The sequence below is a fragment of the Rhinoderma darwinii genome, chromosome 4, assembly GCF_050947455.1.
Source record: "Rhinoderma darwinii isolate aRhiDar2 chromosome 4, aRhiDar2.hap1, whole genome shotgun sequence".
In the NCBI taxonomy this organism is placed as follows: Eukaryota; Metazoa; Chordata; class Amphibia; order Anura; family Rhinodermatidae; genus Rhinoderma; species Rhinoderma darwinii.
The window spans coordinates 389,375,180-389,396,351 of NC_134690.1; the positions used below are offsets into that span (position 1 = coordinate 389,375,180).

At 41.6% G+C, this 21,172-nt stretch overlaps 1 protein-coding gene and 1 long non-coding RNA gene across 2 annotated transcripts in view; one reads left to right on the forward strand and one right to left on the reverse strand.

Annotated features, from left to right (window-relative positions):
- RPS6KC1 (ribosomal protein S6 kinase C1) overlaps positions 1-21,172 on the forward strand; it is a 148,160-nt gene that overhangs the window by 124,713 nt on the left and 2,275 nt on the right. The window contains exons 14-15 of the mRNA XM_075863323.1: positions 9,833-9,915; positions 13,792-13,887. Of these exons, the coding sequence (XP_075719438.1) occupies positions 9,833-9,915; positions 13,792-13,887 (179 nt within the window). The remainder of the gene's footprint in view (positions 1-9,832; positions 9,916-13,791; positions 13,888-21,172) is intronic.
- Positions 1-21,172, reverse strand: part of LOC142760249 (uncharacterized) — a 131,344-nt gene that overhangs the window by 49,471 nt on the left and 60,701 nt on the right. The window lies entirely within an intron of this gene.

The window sequence follows — 21,172 nt, forward strand, 5'->3', positions numbered from 1 at the left end:
CTCTCTTGTAGTTATCTGCATATATTAGGCTATCCATTCTGCCTGCACTACCATTCATTCAATGCACTAGTTTTCTTTTACCAGCACTGATCCTGAGTTACAACCTGTATTGTACTCCAGAGCTATATTCACAATTCTGCTAGCTGCTATTGGAACCAGTCAACATGCTTGTCATCCTTCGTATGGATTAGCTATTTCATAGGGCAAAAATAAAGGTATACCGGTCCAACGGAGGCCAAAAGGACACTCTTTTGGCTTTGGTCGTGTGAATGGAGTCCTGGAGCTTTTCTCGCCGTTTATGGCAAACGTAGGCTCCAAACATGATGTGAACAGAGTCTTATCTGACCTCCTATAATGCTGTAGGACAGTCCATGTCTTCCTATATCAAAGTACATTGCAGGGTCCAGTATAAAGAGAATATAAATCACCAGAATATACTCAGTGCAGACACCGAGCCCGCAAGGAATACTGAGAGAATTCAGCTCTGAAGCCTGATAAATTGTTAATGCAGCTTTAGAGTACAATACAGGCTGGAATTAGGGACCAGTACAAGACAAGTGATGCAATGTAGTTACAAAGTTATGTAGATTTTTTCACTAAAAAAGTAAACTAAACTATTTATTAATTAATTGAAAGACAAAGTGTGAAGAAAGCCAAGTCAATGAGCTATTGGTCGGTATACATTTCTAAACAAATCCGGCATAGCGATCACGGGTCAGTCCTAAATAGAAGCCATGACACTAGTGTGAACAGAGCCTAAGCTGTCACACATTGGTCTCATAACTTTGTTTTTGCTCCTGCTTGTAAATTGATTGATTCTGATAACATTGCATTGGGGAATTACAAGTCGTTTAATTTCATTGTCCACTCTCTCCCCACCTGCCACCTGCCACGACAAGGTGACCTCTATGAGGTGGGAACCTACTCTGCACATACACCCAGAACTGGGACTGAGCCTACATATATACCTGGGGATGGTAGGATCCAGCATTAAACTAATTAAAATCACCCAGGGTAGAATGGTAGGAGTGCAAGAACAAAAATGGGGGCAGTCACTAACCCCACATATATGGATCACATAAACAACGCAAAAGTGTGAACAGGACATTCCAACTAAATGAAACAATTGTAAGTAGATTTAGCAGTAGTGCATATTTATTTATATTTAGTGGCTTAGGTTACATTAGTGTTCGCAGTGTGCTCTCGCCATTTTCTTGTGTGCTGTATAAATTTGCAGTCACAGGCGTTCTTGCACCTGTATACACGTTTTGTTTGATGTTGTTGGAATGTCCTGTTCAAACTTTTGTGTTGTTTGTGTGATCCATATATTTGGGGTCAGTGACTGCCTCCATTTTTGATCTTGCCTTCCTCCCATTCTGCCCTGGGTGAATTTAATTAGTTTAATGCTGGTTTCTACCATCTCCAAGTAAGCTTAATCCCAGTTCTGGGCGTATGTGCAGCGTAGGTTCCCACCCCATAGAGGTCGCCTTGTTGTGTCTTGTGGGCTCACACAATTTGATCAAAATGTGCGCTAAGAACCTCCTTATTGTAAGTAGATTTAGCAGTAATGCATATTTATTTATATTTAGCAGCTTAGGTGGCATTAGTGTTCGCAGCGTGCTGTTTTTATTTTCTTGTGTGCTGTATATCTATCTATCTATCTATCTATCTATCTATCTATCTATCTATCTATCTATCTATCTATCTATCTATCTATCTATCTCTCTATCCGGGGCCGGCCTTAGGGGTGTGCAACCCATTGCACAGGGCGCGTCACTCCAGCAGGTGGAAGGAGGCTGGCTCCCTTCCCCTGCTTGTCTCAGAAGCGCCCAGGCGCCGCCTTTCTGCCAAGGCGCTTCTTCACTTAGTGGCATCGTAGGCTGGTAGCGGCAACAACGGGCATGAGGGCACCTGTGCCGCCCGTTGGGACAGCCCCCCCATATGGCCGGCGGTGCTGCTAGCAGCTGCTGCGGCTGCTGCAGTGTTAGCACCGCCACTATAGCAGAGCAGAGAGGTATCTCCCTGCTCTGCTATCTACTAGCGCCACTGTCTCTCCCTGAAGGAGCGGAATCCTCGTGCGGCCGGGGATTCCACCCCTGGACAGAGCGCTTGATGTCTCTGTCCATATATGAACAGTGACATCAGGGGCAACTCCTGAGGCGGAATTACCGTCCACAGCCTTTTCCGACTCTGACCGGGGATTCCACTCCAGGAGAAGTCCTTGACGTCACTGTCCATAAACGGACAGAGACGTCGGGCTTCTCCTGGAGTGGAATCCCCGACGCTGTGACGGGGAATTCCACTCTAGGAGAAGCCAGTGACGTCACTATCCATAAATGGACACAGACAACAGGGGCTTCTCCTGGAGTGGAATCCCCGGTCACAGTGTCGGCAACGCTGTGGACGGGGATTCCGCTTAAAGAGTTGCCCCTGATGTCACTGTTCATATATGACCAGAGACATCAAGCGGAGCGCTCCAGGAGCGGAATCCCCTGCCACAGGTGGATTCTGCTCCTTCAGGGAGTTACAATGCTGCTATCTACAGGAAGGGGGGGTGCTATCCACAACGGCGCTCTGGGCTGTGTGGCACTACCTACAAGGGGGCTGTGTGGCACTACCTACAAGGGTGCTGTGTGTCACTACCTATAAGGGTGCTGTGTGCCACTACCTATAAGGGTGCTGTGTGCCACTACCTACAAGGGTGCTGTGTGCCACTACCTACAAGGGTGCTGTGTGCCACTACCTATAAGGGTGCTGTATGCCACTACCTATAAGGGTGCTGTGTGCCACTACCTATAAGGGTGCTGTGTGGCACTACCTACAGGGTGCTCTGTGGAACTATATGCAAGGGGTCTGTGTGACACTACCTACAAGGGGTCTGTGTGGCACTACCTACAAGGGGTCTGTGTGTCACTACCTACAAGGGGTCTGTGTGGCACTACCTACAAGGGGTCTGTGTGGCACTACCTACAAGGGGTCTGTGTGGCACTACCTACAAGGGGTCTGTGTGGCACTACCTACAAGGGGTCTGTGTGGCACTACCTACAAGGGGTCTGTGTGGCACTACCTACAAGGGGTCTGTTTTGCACTACCTACAAGGGGGCTGTGTGGCACTATCTACAAGGGGACCGTGTGGCACAATCTACAGGGGGCTATGTGGAACTATCTACAGGGGGAATCTGTGAGTGGGGGGCTGATGGTCATTTTACTGTGAGTGGGGGACTGATGGTCTTCAAGTGGTTTCCACCTCTGACCTTCAATTGAAATTAATAGGAGGCAGAAAATACCTGCGGCGCTCGTTTGGTGATTTTTTTCCTGCGTCGTGTGCATTAGCTTCAACAGCTTAAAAAAACACAAAGAACAAACGTTAAGTAACGCTGTCAGTTCAAAATCTGCTTCAACATTCCTAAAGGAATTTTGAGGCAGATTTTTTTTGCCTTACAAAAAGCGCTGTGTGAACATACCCTACGAGTGTAGTGCTTGTGTTTAGCTGTTTTCTGTCTTTCTCGAAACAATTTTTGATAGGGGTGCCCTGAGGAATTTTTTTTTTCCAGTGGTGCTTCCAGTCCGAAAAGTTCGGAAAACTCTGTACTAAGTTACAGGATCACGGCGGCCTACGCAAGGATCCCGTCGTGGAGCAGCTCAGTTTGTTGTGGAAACGGGGGCCTAGGTGAGTACAATTTTTTGTTTGTTTGGGGGCACTGTCTACAAGGGGGAGGTGGGGGAATATATGGCACGATCTACAAGGAGGAGGTGGGGTGATGTATGGCCCTGTCTACAAGGAGGAGGTGGGGTGATGTATGGCCCTGTCTACAAGGAGGAGGTGGGGTGATGTATGGCCCTGTCTACAAGGAGGAGGTGGGGTGATGTATGGCCCTGTCTACAAGGAGGAGGTGGGGTGATGTTTGGCCCTGTCTACAATGAGGAGGTGGGGTGATGTTTGGCCCTGTCTACAAGGAGGAGGTGGGGTGATGTTTGGCCCTGTCTACAAGGAGGTGGTGGTGGATTATGGCACTGTCTACAGGGAGGCTGTATGGCACAATCCACATGAGGGCACTATCCACAAGGGGGGGGGGCTGTGTGTGGCAGCCAGGAGAGAGGGGCATTATACTGTGTGGGGCCACTAAGCGGACATTATACTGTGTAGGGGAACTACAGGGGGCAATATACTGTGTGGGCACAATTAGAGGACAAAATACTGTGTCCTTGAAGGGGTTCTAATATATTATATTATTAAATATTATTATTATACTGTATGGGGGGCACTAAAGGGGCATTATACTGTGTGGGGGCACTATATAGGGCATTATACTTTTTTTATGGGGCACTCTTTTTATGATGGGGTGGGGCACCGAAAGATAATTTTGCACGGGGCGCCATCTATCCTAAGACTGGCCATCTATCTATCTATCTATCTATCTATCTATCTATCTATCTATCTATCTATCTATCTATCTATCTATCTATCTATCTATCTATCTATCTATCTCATATCTATCTATCTATCTATCTCATATCTATCTATCTATCTATCTCATATCTATCTATCTATCTCATATCTATCTATCTATCTATCTATCTATCTATCTATCTATCTATCTATCTATCTATCTATCTATCTATCTATCTATCTATCTATCGCAGCAGCATTCTACATGAATATATGGATTATTATAAATTGCATATCTGCTATATTTACTATACTTATAAATGTGAGGTTCTTAGTCCACATTTTGATCAAATTGTGTGAGTCCACCTGCCGTAACAAGGTGTTTGCAAACATTAAACTGTATACCTGTACAATACGAGACTCGCCTCTCTCTTGGGCCTCGGTCTACACTATGTATTTGTGGTAGGTGGAATTCAGCTTTATTCTATACAAATTTTAAGCAGCCTTGAACAGAGGGAATTAGTGCACAACCATGATGGAGGCAGTCATCACCTCCAACAGTACAATGCAAAAGACAAAGTCAGCACCTTCTAACAAAGCAAAATAAATGGGCAGGTGTGAGACTGAGGTGACTGCGAACCCAAAGATGCAGCAGCAACCTGGGGGCAATAAGATAAATGTGAAGATGGGCCCGCACCATGTGATCAAAATGTGCACCAGGAACCTCACATTTATAAGTACAGTTTATATAGCGGTAAAAAATAAATAAATATATATATATAGTAGTAATAAAAAATAAATAAAAGATCTTTCTTCTTGCTCTGAGACCTCTCCCACAGCTGCCCAGCAGGTGGCACTCCGTTACCAACTTTCCCCCCTTCTGTTATTTCATTGTCTAAGAAAGTTTTTTTTTCTTAGTCCGGCATGCAGTGGAGTTGTCACCAGAAGTTCATCCTCCCCATTTACACAGCATTCAAAGGGCTTGAAGTCCCATGTTATCCTCTGGTGTGTTGGAGGCGAGGCTCATGCAAAAATCTATAGCCTCCGACTTTAAAGTCCTGCCTGAGACTTACTTTGATGAATATCCAACCCAAATCATTCTGCCCAACCATGATCACTTCATTTTTATTTATTTTTTGTGTTCCCAAAAACCACAAGGGAAAACGAGAACTTATAAATGATTCACTGTCTCTAAAATTGGTGTCACAGCTTGAAAAGAACGGCTTTGTATAGATGCCAGAAATTTGCACCTTACACATGAAAAAGTCACAAACAAGAGGTAGTGATGTGACACAGCGTTAGGTACAATCGCGCCAATGACAGCCCTGGTGTTTGGTAAATAAATAGATGAGAGATTATTAGCGGTTTGACGTTTCCGGGTGGGGGGGGGGGGCAGGAGTAAAGTTTATCAGTAATTTAGGATGAAAATCATTCACTTCTGTTCAAACAAGCCTTTGCTCCGCGTCACCCCCTGGGACCTCTTATCTCACATTTCTCTCCAAAACATCATCCACCTGCCCTCCACTTTCTAATTATTGCAATATATCTTTTATCTGCTGGTCACATGCCCTCGCTATTTGGCGTTCGGTTTGAAGAAAAAAAAAATCCAGAAGCATCCACTTTACACAACAGACAGAGAGTTGAAAAAAGTTCCATATGAGCGGGGAGGGCCGGGATTTGACCTGATCTATAAATAAGTGATCATTTTCCATCAAAGTGCAAAACATGACGTGTCGTTCTAATGGAAGGGAATTACCACTACTGAGCTCATCACTTAAAGGGCAAGTAGCACAGGATCGGGGAGATTTTTTTATTCTTTGACAGTCTTCGATCACTTCTTGATCCGGAACCGTGATGCAATTTGGCAAAGCACCAGATTCAACCTTCTACCTAGTTACTCCATCAATTATAAGAAAGCTCCGTTTACTTCATACTAGGGGACCCTGGACCTCTACTTTTATTTCGAAATGTATCTCGATTGGATAGTGACGTTTTCTCTACTTGGGATCTTGCCATCGCTGTTATTCAAACCCCACCGCTAACCTGTTGACGTTTTCTTATTGGTTAATAAAGGAGTTCCCCACTTTAAGAACTTTTTGTTGATTATTAGTGTTAAGATCTGGAATCCACTCAGTTGAGATCTTCCCATTGGTCGATTATAGATTTGTCCACCCCCTCAGTGGAGAGAGAGCCCATTAGTTCCTCATTGCCCTCCCATGGGCAAACGAGCGTTCAGAGAGCGCTCGTTCCCGATCATTGCAGGGCATCGATCAGCCGATGAATAAGCAAATGCTCGTTCATCGGCTTATTGTATCGTTTATGCAGCACAAAAAATTATCGTTGTCGGCAACACATCCAGTGTAAACAGAGAGACGTGCTGCCGACATGATGATAATGTATGGGGGTGAGCGATCAGAGTAACGAGCGCTCATCCCCATACTAGCTCCTTGTGAAAGGAGCAAACAAGTGCTGATCAACGAGCTGTCTCGTTGATCGACGCTCGTTTACACGGCCCACGTCGGGTCGTGTAAGAAGACTCTTACTGACATCTTACTACTTTACTGCGTGGAGCAAATGGACATCTTATAATATCTAATAATATATTATAAACAATCTATAGATTTGTCCACCCGCTCAGTGGAGAACCCCCATTAGTTCATTATTGGCCTCCCCCTAGTTTGGATCTCCCACTGAGTTTCCCAAGGGATTTATGAGCATGGAGTTGGGGAGACGACCACTTACTGATCTCTTACTTTTTTACTGTTTCATAGAGCAAATGGACTTCGTAAAAGAGGTCTGTCAATTGCATGTGCCTGAAACCCTTCACCCTTACCTGTGGTTGGAGCTAGAGCCACCACATACATATCAGGATGTGTTTAAGGTATCTCGCCCAGCCAGCCAAAACCCTACTCTACTGATGAGGAGAAAAAACTCTGAAATTGTCTACAAATCGATCGGACAATGGCTTACAGTATAGCTTCCTGTACGTGGCACTAGAGCGAGAGTATTCTTCCTTCTGGAGGAGTGCTAATTTGCATTTTTTTCCCAGAGAGCATTGCCTGCAGGACTCCCTACGGCTGGTGGATCTCCGCAAGGAGAATCAGTACCTTCCAAGAGCAAAAACGGAAGGGTCTATTTAATGCAGCCCAATAGGTCAAGTGTTACAGGTTGTATTGTATTTATTTTGGCTTTGTGTCTCATGATCAAATGCCGTTTGTAACCCTCAAGATTAAGAAATCTGTAGTCATCGGCGTTGTGTCATAGAGCCCTCCTGTGAGTCTTATATTTGAAATCTCAGGTCATTGCTACCAGTTCTGTCCTTGATAAATGGTTCATTGGAGCCACCGCTTGTAAAACATTAATTGACAAACATACAGCTGATCTGTTTGGAATCCGTGTTTTCTGTGAAGTATTAAAACTCTATCATTTAGAGAAGATGTAGGCAGAAAAGTAATATCCATAGGCAGATACTAAGTGGGAATTATAAGATATCTAATTATATAATAATCATTGTGATAAATCAGACAGCAGAGCATACATTGAAATAGATCTGTTAAACTTCCTTTATCCCATTTACCCCTATAATAAAAACCATTGAATTGTATAAAGAATTTAAAGGGGTTATGAGGGGACTAAAAATTATTATCAGTGTAGTCTCTGCAGTATATGAATACATTCGCTAATATACATTCCAGTCCCCCCGTCGAGCTGATTCTGAGCTTTTCATAGATTTTTATAGCGCTGCCGGGGTACCGGAAGGCTAGTTGCACATTCTACTTTGATGGTGATACAACTCTTCGTCATGTGACCAACCCCCGCTGTACTTCATGTACAGTAGTGAATCAACTACAGAGTCCAGCGGGTCCGGTCACATGACGAAGAGTCGTATCATCATCAAAGAACACTGCAAAATCTATGAAAAGCTCATCATTAGCGCGACGGGGGACTGAAATGTATATTTGTGAGTGTACTCCCATACTGCAGTGACTACACTGCTAAATATATTTGCTTCCCATATAACCTCTTTAACATTGTGTCTTCATTTTAGTTTCATTAATTCGATTTAAAGGGATATTCCCATCTTATGCACTCATGCTATAGCAGTATTCGGCTCTTTCCGCAACTCTCATACAGTTTATTAGAGGGGGCCTCGTGCAAGCACAGTCTTTTCTTCGTTGTACTCTATGCAGGATGCGGTGACCGTTAATCGTGAACGGGGGTCATAAATAAATAAAATGAGAATATCCATTTAAGTCTGTAGATAAAAAAGCCCACGAAAAATTTTTTTTTTAAGTGTTGTAGCTATTTATGTTTTGTTTCTAAAAACTGCCATATTGGAGGCACACACTTTCCTTCCTGCATTTTGTATGTAGACAGTGCAGCAAGGTGTGTGTGCGCTTTATGGCAGCTGCAATAAATGGGAGTTAATTGACAGAGAAATGTAGAAGATTATTGCAGTCTATAGGAAGTGTTGTAGAGCAGCATCTCCCCCAAAAACCAGGGAGTGAGAGTGTTAAGGGCCTTTTACACTGGGCGATTATCGGACAGACAAGCGTTCATAGAACGCTCGTTGCCGATAATTACCCTGTGTAAGCAGGGCAGCGATCAGCAGATCAACGAGCAAATACTCGTTCATCTACTGATCATATAGTTTTAAAAAAGTAAAATATCATCATTGTCGGCAGCACATCTTGGTGTGTAAACCGGGAGATGTGCTGTCAACATGATGATAATATACGGGGACGAGCGATGGGAGTTACGACCGCTTGTCCCCATCCATAGCTCCTTGTGACAGGAGCAAACGTGCGCCGATCAACATGTCTCGTTGATCGGCGCTCAATGCACCGGCCAAAATCGGCCGGTGTAATAGGGCCTTTAGCAGTAGAATAAAACTTTAATTAATTCCTCCACACTCTGCTGAACCTGTCCCAGTCTACACAGCAAAGCTGAGAAGTGAGCTTCAGAAAGGTCAGCTTCTTGTGTGTGCTCTAGTGGGCAGTGTAAAAACGGCAATGTTTCATGTTTTTTTTATGTATGGATATTCACATAAAAAAAAAACTCCACCATCGTAAATTAAAACCGTATATGTTTATAATTAAAACTTGCTTTTAAATAATGTCATTTTCGGATTTTACATTCCATCTGATTTATCTAGGTTTCTTACACAGACAACGTATAATGGGTGACAGCTGTTTATGCAGTCATCACGTGCCCTCATTTGCATTGAGAATTGTCCCTAAATGCATTATTTATGGGATTGAATTATAAGGCCATGATATTTTTTCTAATGTCTAGTCTGGTTGGGTTTTTCACTAGAAGAACTCTGTTTCCCTTCACTGCTATGTGGGTAAAGGAGGGTGACAACCGTTCCGGGCAGCATGGAGGCTCCACTTTGTGTGGCAATTTTCCTTATTTTGATATCCATAAAATTCTTATTTTCAGAGATGGGAGGTATTGCAGAGGAGACGGAAGCCTGTGACTGGTGGAGCCTCGGTGCCCTTCTCTTTGAGCTTCTCACTAGGAAGGTATGTCCAGGTTTGATTGGTTTGTTACATTTTACACTCTGCTGCATCGCTGCGACCCGAGAGCGCCGATCCTGGCCATTTAATTAGATGCTGTAGTCAATAGTGGCCCTGGCAACTAAGCGGTAAGAGAGAGGGAGGGGGGGGGCTCCCTATGCTTCTTTTGTCACCCCATTGGTGCACTTGCGACGCGATTGCAAGATGCCAATTGGTTTAATGGAGCCCCCCAGGTCTGCCATCTTTAAACTCCTATTAGGCCCAGGGCCTAATAGGATGCCTGTTAATGTTACAGAAGAACATAATACATATGTATTGCAGTGTATTATATCCGCAATCAAGTCATCGCATGGTCAAGTCCCTTAGTGAGTCTAACAAAATGTAGAAAAAGTTAAAAAGCGAGTTAAAAAATATCTAAAAAAAATAACCCCACAAAATAAACTATTTAAAAAAATGCTTGACTATATCCAAGTAAATATATATAATCTGTGGTTTTATTTCACCAGGTTTAGAGCCATGCGACGTTCCAGTTTCATCATGAAAAAAGTTTCATGGTGGAACTGAAACGTCACTTGGCTCTAAACCTGGGGAAATAAAATCACAGATTTTTTTACTGGATCTTGCTGGAGTGCCTTAAAGACAATGGCAGAATATTTCTTGTTCAGCCCACCTCCGAAAAAATTGCATAAAAAGAGATCAAATAGTTGTATGCACCCCATAACATTACCAATGAAAACTACAACACGTGTTGCAAAAATAAACCCTCGCACAGCTCCATCGGCGTAAAATTATTTAAAAAAAAATAATAATGTGTTTTGTTATGCAAAAGTAATAAAACTTAAAACAAATATACATAAATTTGGTCTCTATCGCTGTAATGGTAATGACCCGCAGAACGAAGTTAACATGTCAGTAATACCACACGGTGTGCGCCGTAGAAACGAAAACCCCAAAAACTATTGCGAAATTGCCGGATTTTCATTCCCCTCAAAAAAACAAAGTGGTGGCAATTAAAAAATACAACTTGTCCTGCAAAAGACAAGCCCTTGTCAACAGAAAATGTAAGAAAAATTGCTGTTGCCTCAAGGCCGAGTGTAGCCATGTTCTCAACAGGGTTAAAAGAAAAGCAGATCTATCAACAGCAGCCTGTTGACTGTTTCCAGGTGATCCATTTTACCCAAACGTTTTCATTAAAATTCTAAAAGAGTCAGCCATTGAGAGCTTGGATCCTCCACCTTCTTCCACCAGGTAGGATTCACATACATGATTAAAGGTCTTCATCTGTTTTGAGTCCGTTATTGGTTTTTATTACCACATGTAAATTCTGTCCTGGACATTTCGCTTCCAATTTACATTTCTGCTTCATACCGTTAAAGACACATTCATTGTATTTTGCCTCTTTTCATGTATATAAATTCATGCTTCCTGGAAATCATCAGCAAGATCTTTTTAACAGATCTCATTGTGTCATTATTTGTGTTCTCTTATGGCTTGTCTGCATGCACATAAGGGGTAGTCGCAACTAGACTAGGCTCTTCGAATAAAGCTACATTGACAATCAGTTGACCTCTACGGGCCCGGCTTCTCTAAGGCCTCATGCACAAGACCGTATTTATGCGGCCGCAATTTATCTGCATTTTTGCGGAAAAATTGCGGACCCATTCTTTTCCATGGCCCCATGCTCACGACCTTGATTTACACAGATCGGTGCCGGGGCCGCAAATCCAGACAGTAAAATCTCAGGACAAGCCATTTTATGGTCCAGATTTGCAGATTCACCAATACTGGTGAATTGAGTGGATCCGTGAGTCCGGATGACACACGGATGCACAACAAGGGTTTTTGCGGTCTGATAGACCACAACGGACCCGTGGTTTTGTGGACTGCAAAACCAATACGGTCGTGTGCATAAGGCCTAACGACCAGACATGGGAAAGGTAATTTTATATGGCACCCATGAAGCCACTCTTTTAATCTCTCTACACTCTAATAGAGGAGGGGTCCCCAGTGAGGGCTCCCCTTTGTGACGTCCATCTGTGCTAATAGGGCATATATAAAGGGATTGTCCAGTTGAAATAACCACCTCTAATGAGCCAGAGGGTATTAAGGTCATAATGAGTCAGTTTAACCCATTCACAACAGGGCATAGTTATTCATATTGTATACTGCAAATATAAGATCAGATCTGTTAACAGCAGTTTGCTGATGGTTTCCTGATATTAACAAGGCATTTTTTTTCTTCACTGTATAAACAAATTGGAAAATTACTGAAAACCATAAACCATATAGCCAGTGCTAATCAATGGCGGAGCTTCAGTTTCAATCCATTCTGAATTTATTGTGGACAGGGTAGAAGTTCAGATAAAATAAAATAAACCCGCACTAACATTACAGTTGTCTTCCATAATATGGAAACGTGGGGCATATTCAATGACCCAGTATTATGAAAGCCGCTCCGCATCACACGGTTAAATAATAGTGCTTGGAAGGCAGGTAGAATAATGCATAGGAAGCGTCTTATGTTACACTTCAGATTTCAGCTGTACAAGCAACTTCCCTGCTATTCTGGGTGACCACTAATATATAGGGACGGAAGATGAAAGTTAAGGTTATCAGATTTATGATGCTTACAACTTCAGTTTTCTATTTTGGTGCATATTTTTGTCCTAGCCTGGCTAAACATGTATGTGGGCAAGCGTCCATCCCGGGCATTGCCAACATTTACTTGTACAGTGGTGTAATAAAATAGGGAGGATATAAGCAGCGACAATAGTGCAGTTTGAAATAATGTTTCAGTGTGTGTGTGTATATATGTATATGTGTATATACATAGGTAGATATGAGAGAGATAGATGATGAATAAATAGATATAAGATAGATAGAGATTTAGGTAAATAGATGGCTATGGGATAGATATTAGATAGATTGATGGGTATTGGATAGATAGATAGATAGATATGAGATAGATAGATAGATAGATAGATAGATAGATAGATAGATATGAGATAGATAGATATGAGATAGATAGATATGAGATAGATAGATAGATATGAGATAGATAGATAGATAGATAGATATTAGATAGATATGAGATAGATATGAGATAGATATGAGATAGATATGAGAGATAGATAGATAGATAGATATTAGATAGATAGATATGAGATAGATAGATATGAGATAGATATGAGATAGATAGATATGAGATAGATAGATATGAGATAGATAGATATGAGATAGATAGATATGAGATAGATATGAGATAGATATGAGATAGATATGAGATAGATATGAGATAGATAGATATGAGATAGATAGATAGATAGATAGATATGAGATATATAGATAGATAGATAGATATGAGATAGATAGATATGAGATAGATAGATAGATATTAGATAGATAGATATGAGATAGATAGATATGAGATAGATAGATATGAGATAGATAGATATGAGATAGATAGATATGAGATAGATAGATATGAGATAGATAGATATGAGATCGATAGATATGAGATAGATAGATAGATAGATATGAGATAGATAGATAGATATGAGATAGATAGATAGATAGATATGAGATAGATAGATAGATATGAGATAGATAGATAGATATGAGATAGATAGATATGAGATAGATAGATATGTGATCGATAGATATGAGATAGATAGATAGATAGATAGATATGAGATAGATAGATAGATAGATATGAGATAGATAGATAGATAGATATGAGATAGATAAATAGATATTAGAGAGATAGATATGAGAGATGAATAGATAGATAAATAGATATTAGAAATATATTTAAGGACAATTGCTGAAAGTATTGTTTTATACAGTTTGTGAGTGGTAATACTTTTTGCTTAACCCCTGCAGGCGCTGGTTGATTGCCACCCAGCAGGAATCAGCACCCACACATCCCTCAACATGCCAGAATATGTGTCCAAGGAGTCCCGGTCACTTGTACAGCAGGTAATGATACCACAGACTGGTGGAGATGAATGTATAATGTGCCTTATATCCAAGGGTGGGATTCTAATTTTTAACAACAGGTTCCCTGTTTTTCGGACGAAGACATGCAGGGGTGGGGTGGGGATGGGTTCATGGTGTTTTGCGGTATAGCGCCACATACCCCCTACATTAAAGTGGACTCTAAATAAAGAAATTCCCTGTCCAGAATGTTTTAGTGTCGATTGCCACACTATTTATATAATTACATAAACGTACAGACCTACCCACACATTATATTAAACTCACCCAATACGTATAGGCCTATATGCGCACATTCAATATCCTATGCGTGCTCAGCCCATTTAGTTAGGCTGTGCACATGAGAAGGGTGGAGGACAGTGCGGCGTGCGCAATAACCCGCGACAACTCTCCCGGCTAATGCACAGATACGGTGCTCAGTACATATATACAGCTCCAGAACCAAGCTCAGTACATATACACAGCACCAGAACAAAGCTTAGCACATATATACAACACCAGAACCAAGCTTAGTACATATACACAGCACCAGAACCAAGCTCAGTACATATACACAGCACCAGAACAAAGCTCAGTACATATATACAGCACCAGTACAGAGCTCAGTACATATATACAACACCAGAACCAAGCTCAGTACATATACACAGCACCAGAACAAAGCTCAGTACATATATACAGCACCAGAACAAAGCTCAGTACATATATACAACACCAGAACAAAGCTCAGTAAATATACACAGCACCATGAACAAAGCTCAGTACATATATACAGCACCAGAACAAAGCTCAGTACATATATATATATATATATATATATATATATATGTGTTTTGAGGTTGGTTGTTCTGACCTATATGTACTGAGCTTTGTTCAGGTGCTGTGTATATGTACTGATCTTGGGTCTGGTGCTGTATATATGTACTAAGCTTTGTTGTGGTGCTGTATTTAAATGCAGAGCTTAGTTCTGGAGTTGTATATATGTTTTGAGCTTCTCTTTAGTGCTGTATATATATATTGAGCTTGGTTGTTATGATGAATATAACTCCAGAACCAAGCTCTATACATAACGCCACATGGGGCCCTATCTACAGGGAACGCCACATGGGGCCCTATCTACAGGGAACGCCACATGGGGCCCTATCTACAGGGAACGCCACATGGCGCCCTATCTACAGGGAACGCCACATGGCGCCCTATCTACAGGGACCGCCACATGGGGTTCTATCTACAGTAACCGCCACAGGGGTCTCTATCTACAGTGACCGCCACAGGGGTCTCTATCTACAGAAAACGCCACAGGGGACCCTATCTACAGGGAATGCCGCATGGGGCCCTATGTGGCGTTACCCTGTAGATAGGGCCCCCTGTGGCGTTCCCTGTAGATAAGGGCCTCCTGAGGCGTTCCCTGTAGATAAGGGCCCCTATATAGTCCCCTGTAGTTAGTTCCCTATATAGTCTTCTGTAGTTCTAGTTCCCTGTATAGTGCCCACAGTAGAAGGAAAAAAAACAAATTTTCTTACCTGTCCCGTTGCCGCGCCATCCTCCAGCGACGTCAGTACTCCTCCATCGGAAAGATGCAGCGGCGCGATGACGATGACTGCATCATCACTGAAGTGCCGAATGGCGAGGCATCGTGTGCCTCGCCAGGACAGCGCTAGTCAACGCAATTGTATCCGCGTCCTAAGGACATGGATACAGCTGTCATTTTAACAACCGGTTCGGGAGAACCTGGCGAACCGGCCGGATCCCACCCCTGCTTATATCATAACATACGTAATGTGATATTAACTGGATAGTACACAGCATATACATCTATTACTCATAGAATAATAACAATTCTGCAGCAACTTTTTGTAGAACTCAGCATTGTTCCAATCCTCTGTTATTCCTCCTTGAAATGTATAAATAAATTGACAACTGGGTGTTACCAGTTTCCTTGTCAACAGCACCGATCAGACAATATCCGACTGTTTAGTGACACTTCATTCTAGTGATTTGGTTGGGAACACATCTCATGGTCCTCTACCAGTAGCTAGATCCAAGAGTCTCTCACCCTGGCACGTCACCACATCACGCAGACAGCCAAGTGAATTCAATGGGCACTATGTAATACTTCACTTTTCCTGTGGAGGAGCTACAGAAAATATTGAACATCTGCTACCCGGTCCCATTACGGATTGCAGCTGATCACTGTAGGTCTCAGCAGCTGCCTTGCTCTTTTAAAGAGACATCCCTCTAAATTTGTGCTGATAGGTGGATATTAGGTATAATAATATTGTTATTATATTTTTTTGTAATAACGTCAGCGTTCATAAAGTTTCACCAAATAAAGTTTATTGTACTGTTTATATACTGTGTGTGTGTGTGTGTGTGTGTGTGTATATATATATATATATATATATATATATATATATATATACACAATATACTCTGTGTATCATTTCCTCCCAGTTTACAAGATCTCTGCTTGCAGTTAGTCAATAGAAACCTTCACTGGATACAAATCTGTCCTGGTCATGTGATGGACACACAGGTTCACAGGTCGTTACAAGACACAGCTCTGATCGTTGTACTGTATCGATACCAGCACCAGTGTGTCCATCACATGATCACGATAGATTTGTTTCTACTGGAAGTAAACAATGAAAGTTACTATTGAATAACAGCAAGTAGAGATCTTGAAAACGATGCGAAATTGATACATAAGGTATATTGGAAAATTGCATAACTTTTTGTACGAAATTATATAAAGATGAAACTTTATTTGCGGAAACTGGAAAATAATAATGTGGGTTCACCACGGTGGGACCTGCCATGTCCAGTCCACGGATTTGAAGAATTTTTGCAGCAATTGAGATTCTTATAAAGAATGCATGATATCGTCTTGCGTTACATTGTCACATTTTGCGGAGACCGTTGATCCTCATTACCCAGCGGCTCATTATTCCGCACAGACCGCTGCTTATGTGGAATTCGGCATCAATTGAACGGTTGACGTCGGCGAATCAAACACATGGATGTGATAATAGTTTCTCCAGCTTTGCTTATTTTTGAACAGCTGGTTTGGAGATACTTCCCGCCCCCAGTGAAATGCGTCGGCTCACTGATGAAATATTAAAAAAGCTAATGTTGTCAAACGCCGGGCCCATCTGACACTGAACTTCTGAAGACGCAGCCGCCATTTCAGGTGCCTTTAACCGGAGTCAGCAATTTGCTCCAGATCTTGGCTCGCTCGTTTTTACATGTTGACAGGACTGGCGTCGGAAAGAGAGAAAGAAGTGCAAAGAATTCCCTCTGCTTTTCTGCCTAGAGCAGGTTTTTGGCTTGGTAGATGAGCATCGGGGGTGGGGGGCAGGGGGTTCTGATGATCTGCGTTCGTTCCCCTATTAGAAATAGGATCATTTCCGACATCTGTGTTTTACAAATTCTCTCTGATGGCAGCCTTGTCTCATTTTGTCTGCCTCGCACTTGTCAAAATACATCCTCCTCTTTGCACATCACATCTGAGACCCTGGCGTTCTGTTCTAAGGGAGATCCAAGGACAGGGGCTCCCCGGAGATCACCGTGCAGGAGGTAGCACAGCGCTGTCTACTAGAAGGGCAATTATGTAAGGTGCGTTTTTTGACTTTTACAGAAATTAAACTTCAAAAGCAATGAGCGTTGTGTTTTTATTAAGGGACTTAGTTCTCGCTGTACCGCTTATCCAAGTGCGATATTTGGGTGGTAAAATATGTGGCATTGCTGGATGCCCGGAAGGATTCTGCTACATTAGATATATTGTATTTTATTGGCATTTCCAATATCTCCTATAACACTCTCTTAAAGTGACAGTACACTTTTATGGATCTTCAAGGCATGTCGGTAGCGGACATTGGTGGTGGTCCGTAAGCTGGGAATCAAATTATCGCTAAAATGAAAGGATGCCGTACCCTTCTGCTGTTTTAAAGGGGTTGTCTAATCTCAACAACCTGTTTCCATATGCCTCAATGGGGCAAATGGACATCATATGCCTGTGGGCTTTACTGCTCAGGACCCCCTTCTATTAGCCAATGGGTGAACCATTAACAAAGAGCTGCCCTTCCTATGGTGGACCCGGCCTGGTCATGTACTGCATGTTGGTTGCTCATTTGAATGGCTGGCATGTAGTTTTATATTTCCCCAGCAGAGGCCGCTGTAGGGAAAAGGTGTGATCAGATGTATCAAAAACCTGGAGTCCCATATTACTTCATATAAAGGCATGTTTGCTGTTCAGGATTCTAGGAAAGCTGGGTAAAATCCCCTGTGCAGTATGGGAGTCACCATATTGGATGTGACCCACTTTCCTCAGTGAAATAATAGCTGCAAAAAGTAGCAAATATTAAAGGGGACCTGCCACCTCTTCTGACATGTCTGTTTTAGTAAATACTTGTATTCCTCATAAAATTATCTTTTTGGACATCTTTTCTTAGAGCTCTGCGTTGTACTGTTCCTCTGTTATTCCTCCTAGAAATTTATAAATAAATTGGCAACTGGGTGTTACCATTCAACTTGTAAAAGGGGCGTGTCCCTACACAGTCTTACTCTGTCAGCACTGATTGGACATGGTCAGTCTATGTAGGGACACACCCCCAACTGGTAACACCCAGTTGTCAATTTATTCATTCATTTCTAGGAGGAATAACAGAGGAACAGCATAATGTAGAGTTTTAAGAAAGGATTCTCCAGAATTGTTATCTCATGGGAAAAACAATTATTGACTAGAGCAGACAGGTCAGAAGAGCTGACAGCTCCTTTTGAAGACTTCAGACAATAAATTATATTTACTAGTGTTTGGTTTTTATTATTTTTGCCATTTAAAAATTACATTTGTAAACTTTTTACCCACCCCCCCCCTCCCGACGCCGCTCCGGTCTGGTAAACAACCTTGTATCGCTGTATGGTTTGTAGCTCCTTGTACTTCAATGTGGCGGAGACACAGGGGTTAGAGTATAAGTTGTTGTTTCTTGGCCCCTGCCTTTTGTCTGGGGCTCTAGTCTTTGACATTTCGTCTATGAAGGCCACCGGTCTGAGGTCAACACCGGTACAATGTGTCTGGAGAATCCTTGACTGCCACCTGTGCTGGAGGACCAGAAGTAATAAACACAGGGAAAGCAGTCTCATAAATTAACCTCTTGACCCTCCATGACCTTGCCACTTCATTACACCTCATAAGACCCTTACAAGTGCCCACCGGGGAGATGCAGGATTGTCGCTTGTTGTTTATCCGAGGACGCCAGCAGTCAACGTCTCAGGAAGTCTTCAGCCGGAAAGGGAAAGGCTCTAGTGGTGGCCTGCGAGCAGCTCGTCTGTTTTTCCTTTCCTTTTCCATTTACAAATGTCACAGACACATCCAGAGGGAATGTCTGGTTAGGCAGTGGGGGAAATGTGTGCCAGCCTTGCCCGATATACAGGGCCGATGATTTTATTTTCATGCTCTTTAACTTTTCCTTTGCCTTGTCGTGGAAGATGAAGACAAATGATGATCAAATATTTGTGGTGTTTGTCTATCTATAAGCCCTATTATACGGGCCAATTATCGAGCAAGCAAGCTTTTATATGTCCGTTTTATTAAGTATCCGGAATATTCCAGATGTATAGTGAAACGGGCATATAAAGGAACTCGTTCATCGGCTGATCGTAACGTTTATGCAGCATTAAATATTATCGTTGTCGGCAGCGCATCTCCATGTGTAAACAGCGAGACGCTCTGCCGACATGATGATAATGGAGAACGAGCGATTGTAGTAACGAGCGCTCGTCCCCATATACAGCTCCTTGTGAAAGGAGCAAACGATCGCTGATCAACAAACTGTTTCGTTGATCGGCGCTCGTGTACACGGCCATGTCAGGCCATGTAAGAGGTCCCTTAGTCTCATATCTATCTATGTCTCTCATTATCTATCTATCTATCTATCTATCTATCTATCTATCTATCTATCTATCTATCTATCTATCTATCTATCTATCTATCTATCTATCTATCTATCTCATATCTATCTATCTATCTATCTATCTATCTATCTATCTATCTATCTATCTATCTATCTATCTATCTATCTATCTATCTATCTCTCCTATCTATCTATCTATCTATCTATCTATCTATCTATCTATCTATCTATCTATCTATCTATCTATCTATCTATCTATCTATCTATCTATCTATCTATCTATCTATCTATCTATCTATCTATCTTATGAGATAGAAAACACAAAGGAGAGCAGCACTTACAGGCTCATAGGGTGCAAGCCTTAGGACCCCGATCTCTGGTCCCACATATGTAGAAAGCAAAGGAAGGCAGAACTTGACAGCAAGAGGTTTCAAGTGAAAAATAGCATTGTATTCACCCATTATCAGTGCAATGTTTCAGCCTCAGCATGGGCCATTCTCATGATAGATAGATAGATAGATAGATAGATAGATAGATAGATAGATATGAGAGAAGGATAGATATTAGATAGATAGATAGATATGAGATAGATAGATAGATAGATAGATAGATAGATATTAGATAGATAGATAGATATGAGATAGATAGATATGAGATAGATAGATAGATATGAGATAGATATGAGATAGATAGATAGATATGAGATAGATAGATAGATAGATATGAGATAGATAGATAGATAGATAGATAGATAGATATGAGATAGATAGATAGATATGAGATATAGATAGATAGATAGATAGATAGATAGATATGAGATAGATAGATAGATAGATATGAGATAGATAGATAGATAGATATGAGATAGATAGATAGATAGATAGATAGATATGAGATAGATAGATATGAGATAGATAGATAGATATGAGATAGATAGATAGATAGATATGAGATAGATAGATAGATATGAGATATAGATAGATAGATAGATAGATAGATAGATAGATATGAGATAGATAGATAGATAGATAGATAGATATGAGATAGATAGATAGATAGATAGATATGAGATAGATAGATAGATATGAGATAGATAGATAGATATGAGATAGATAGATAGATATGAGATAGATAGATAGATAGATAGATAGATAGATAGATAGATAGATAGATAGATAGATAGATATGAGATAGATAGATAGATATGAGATAGATAGATATGAGATAGATAGATAGATAGATAGATAGATATGAGATAGATAGATATGAGATAGATAGATATGAGATAGATAGATAGATAGATAGATAGATATGAGATAGATAGATAGATAGATAGATATGAGATAGATAGATAG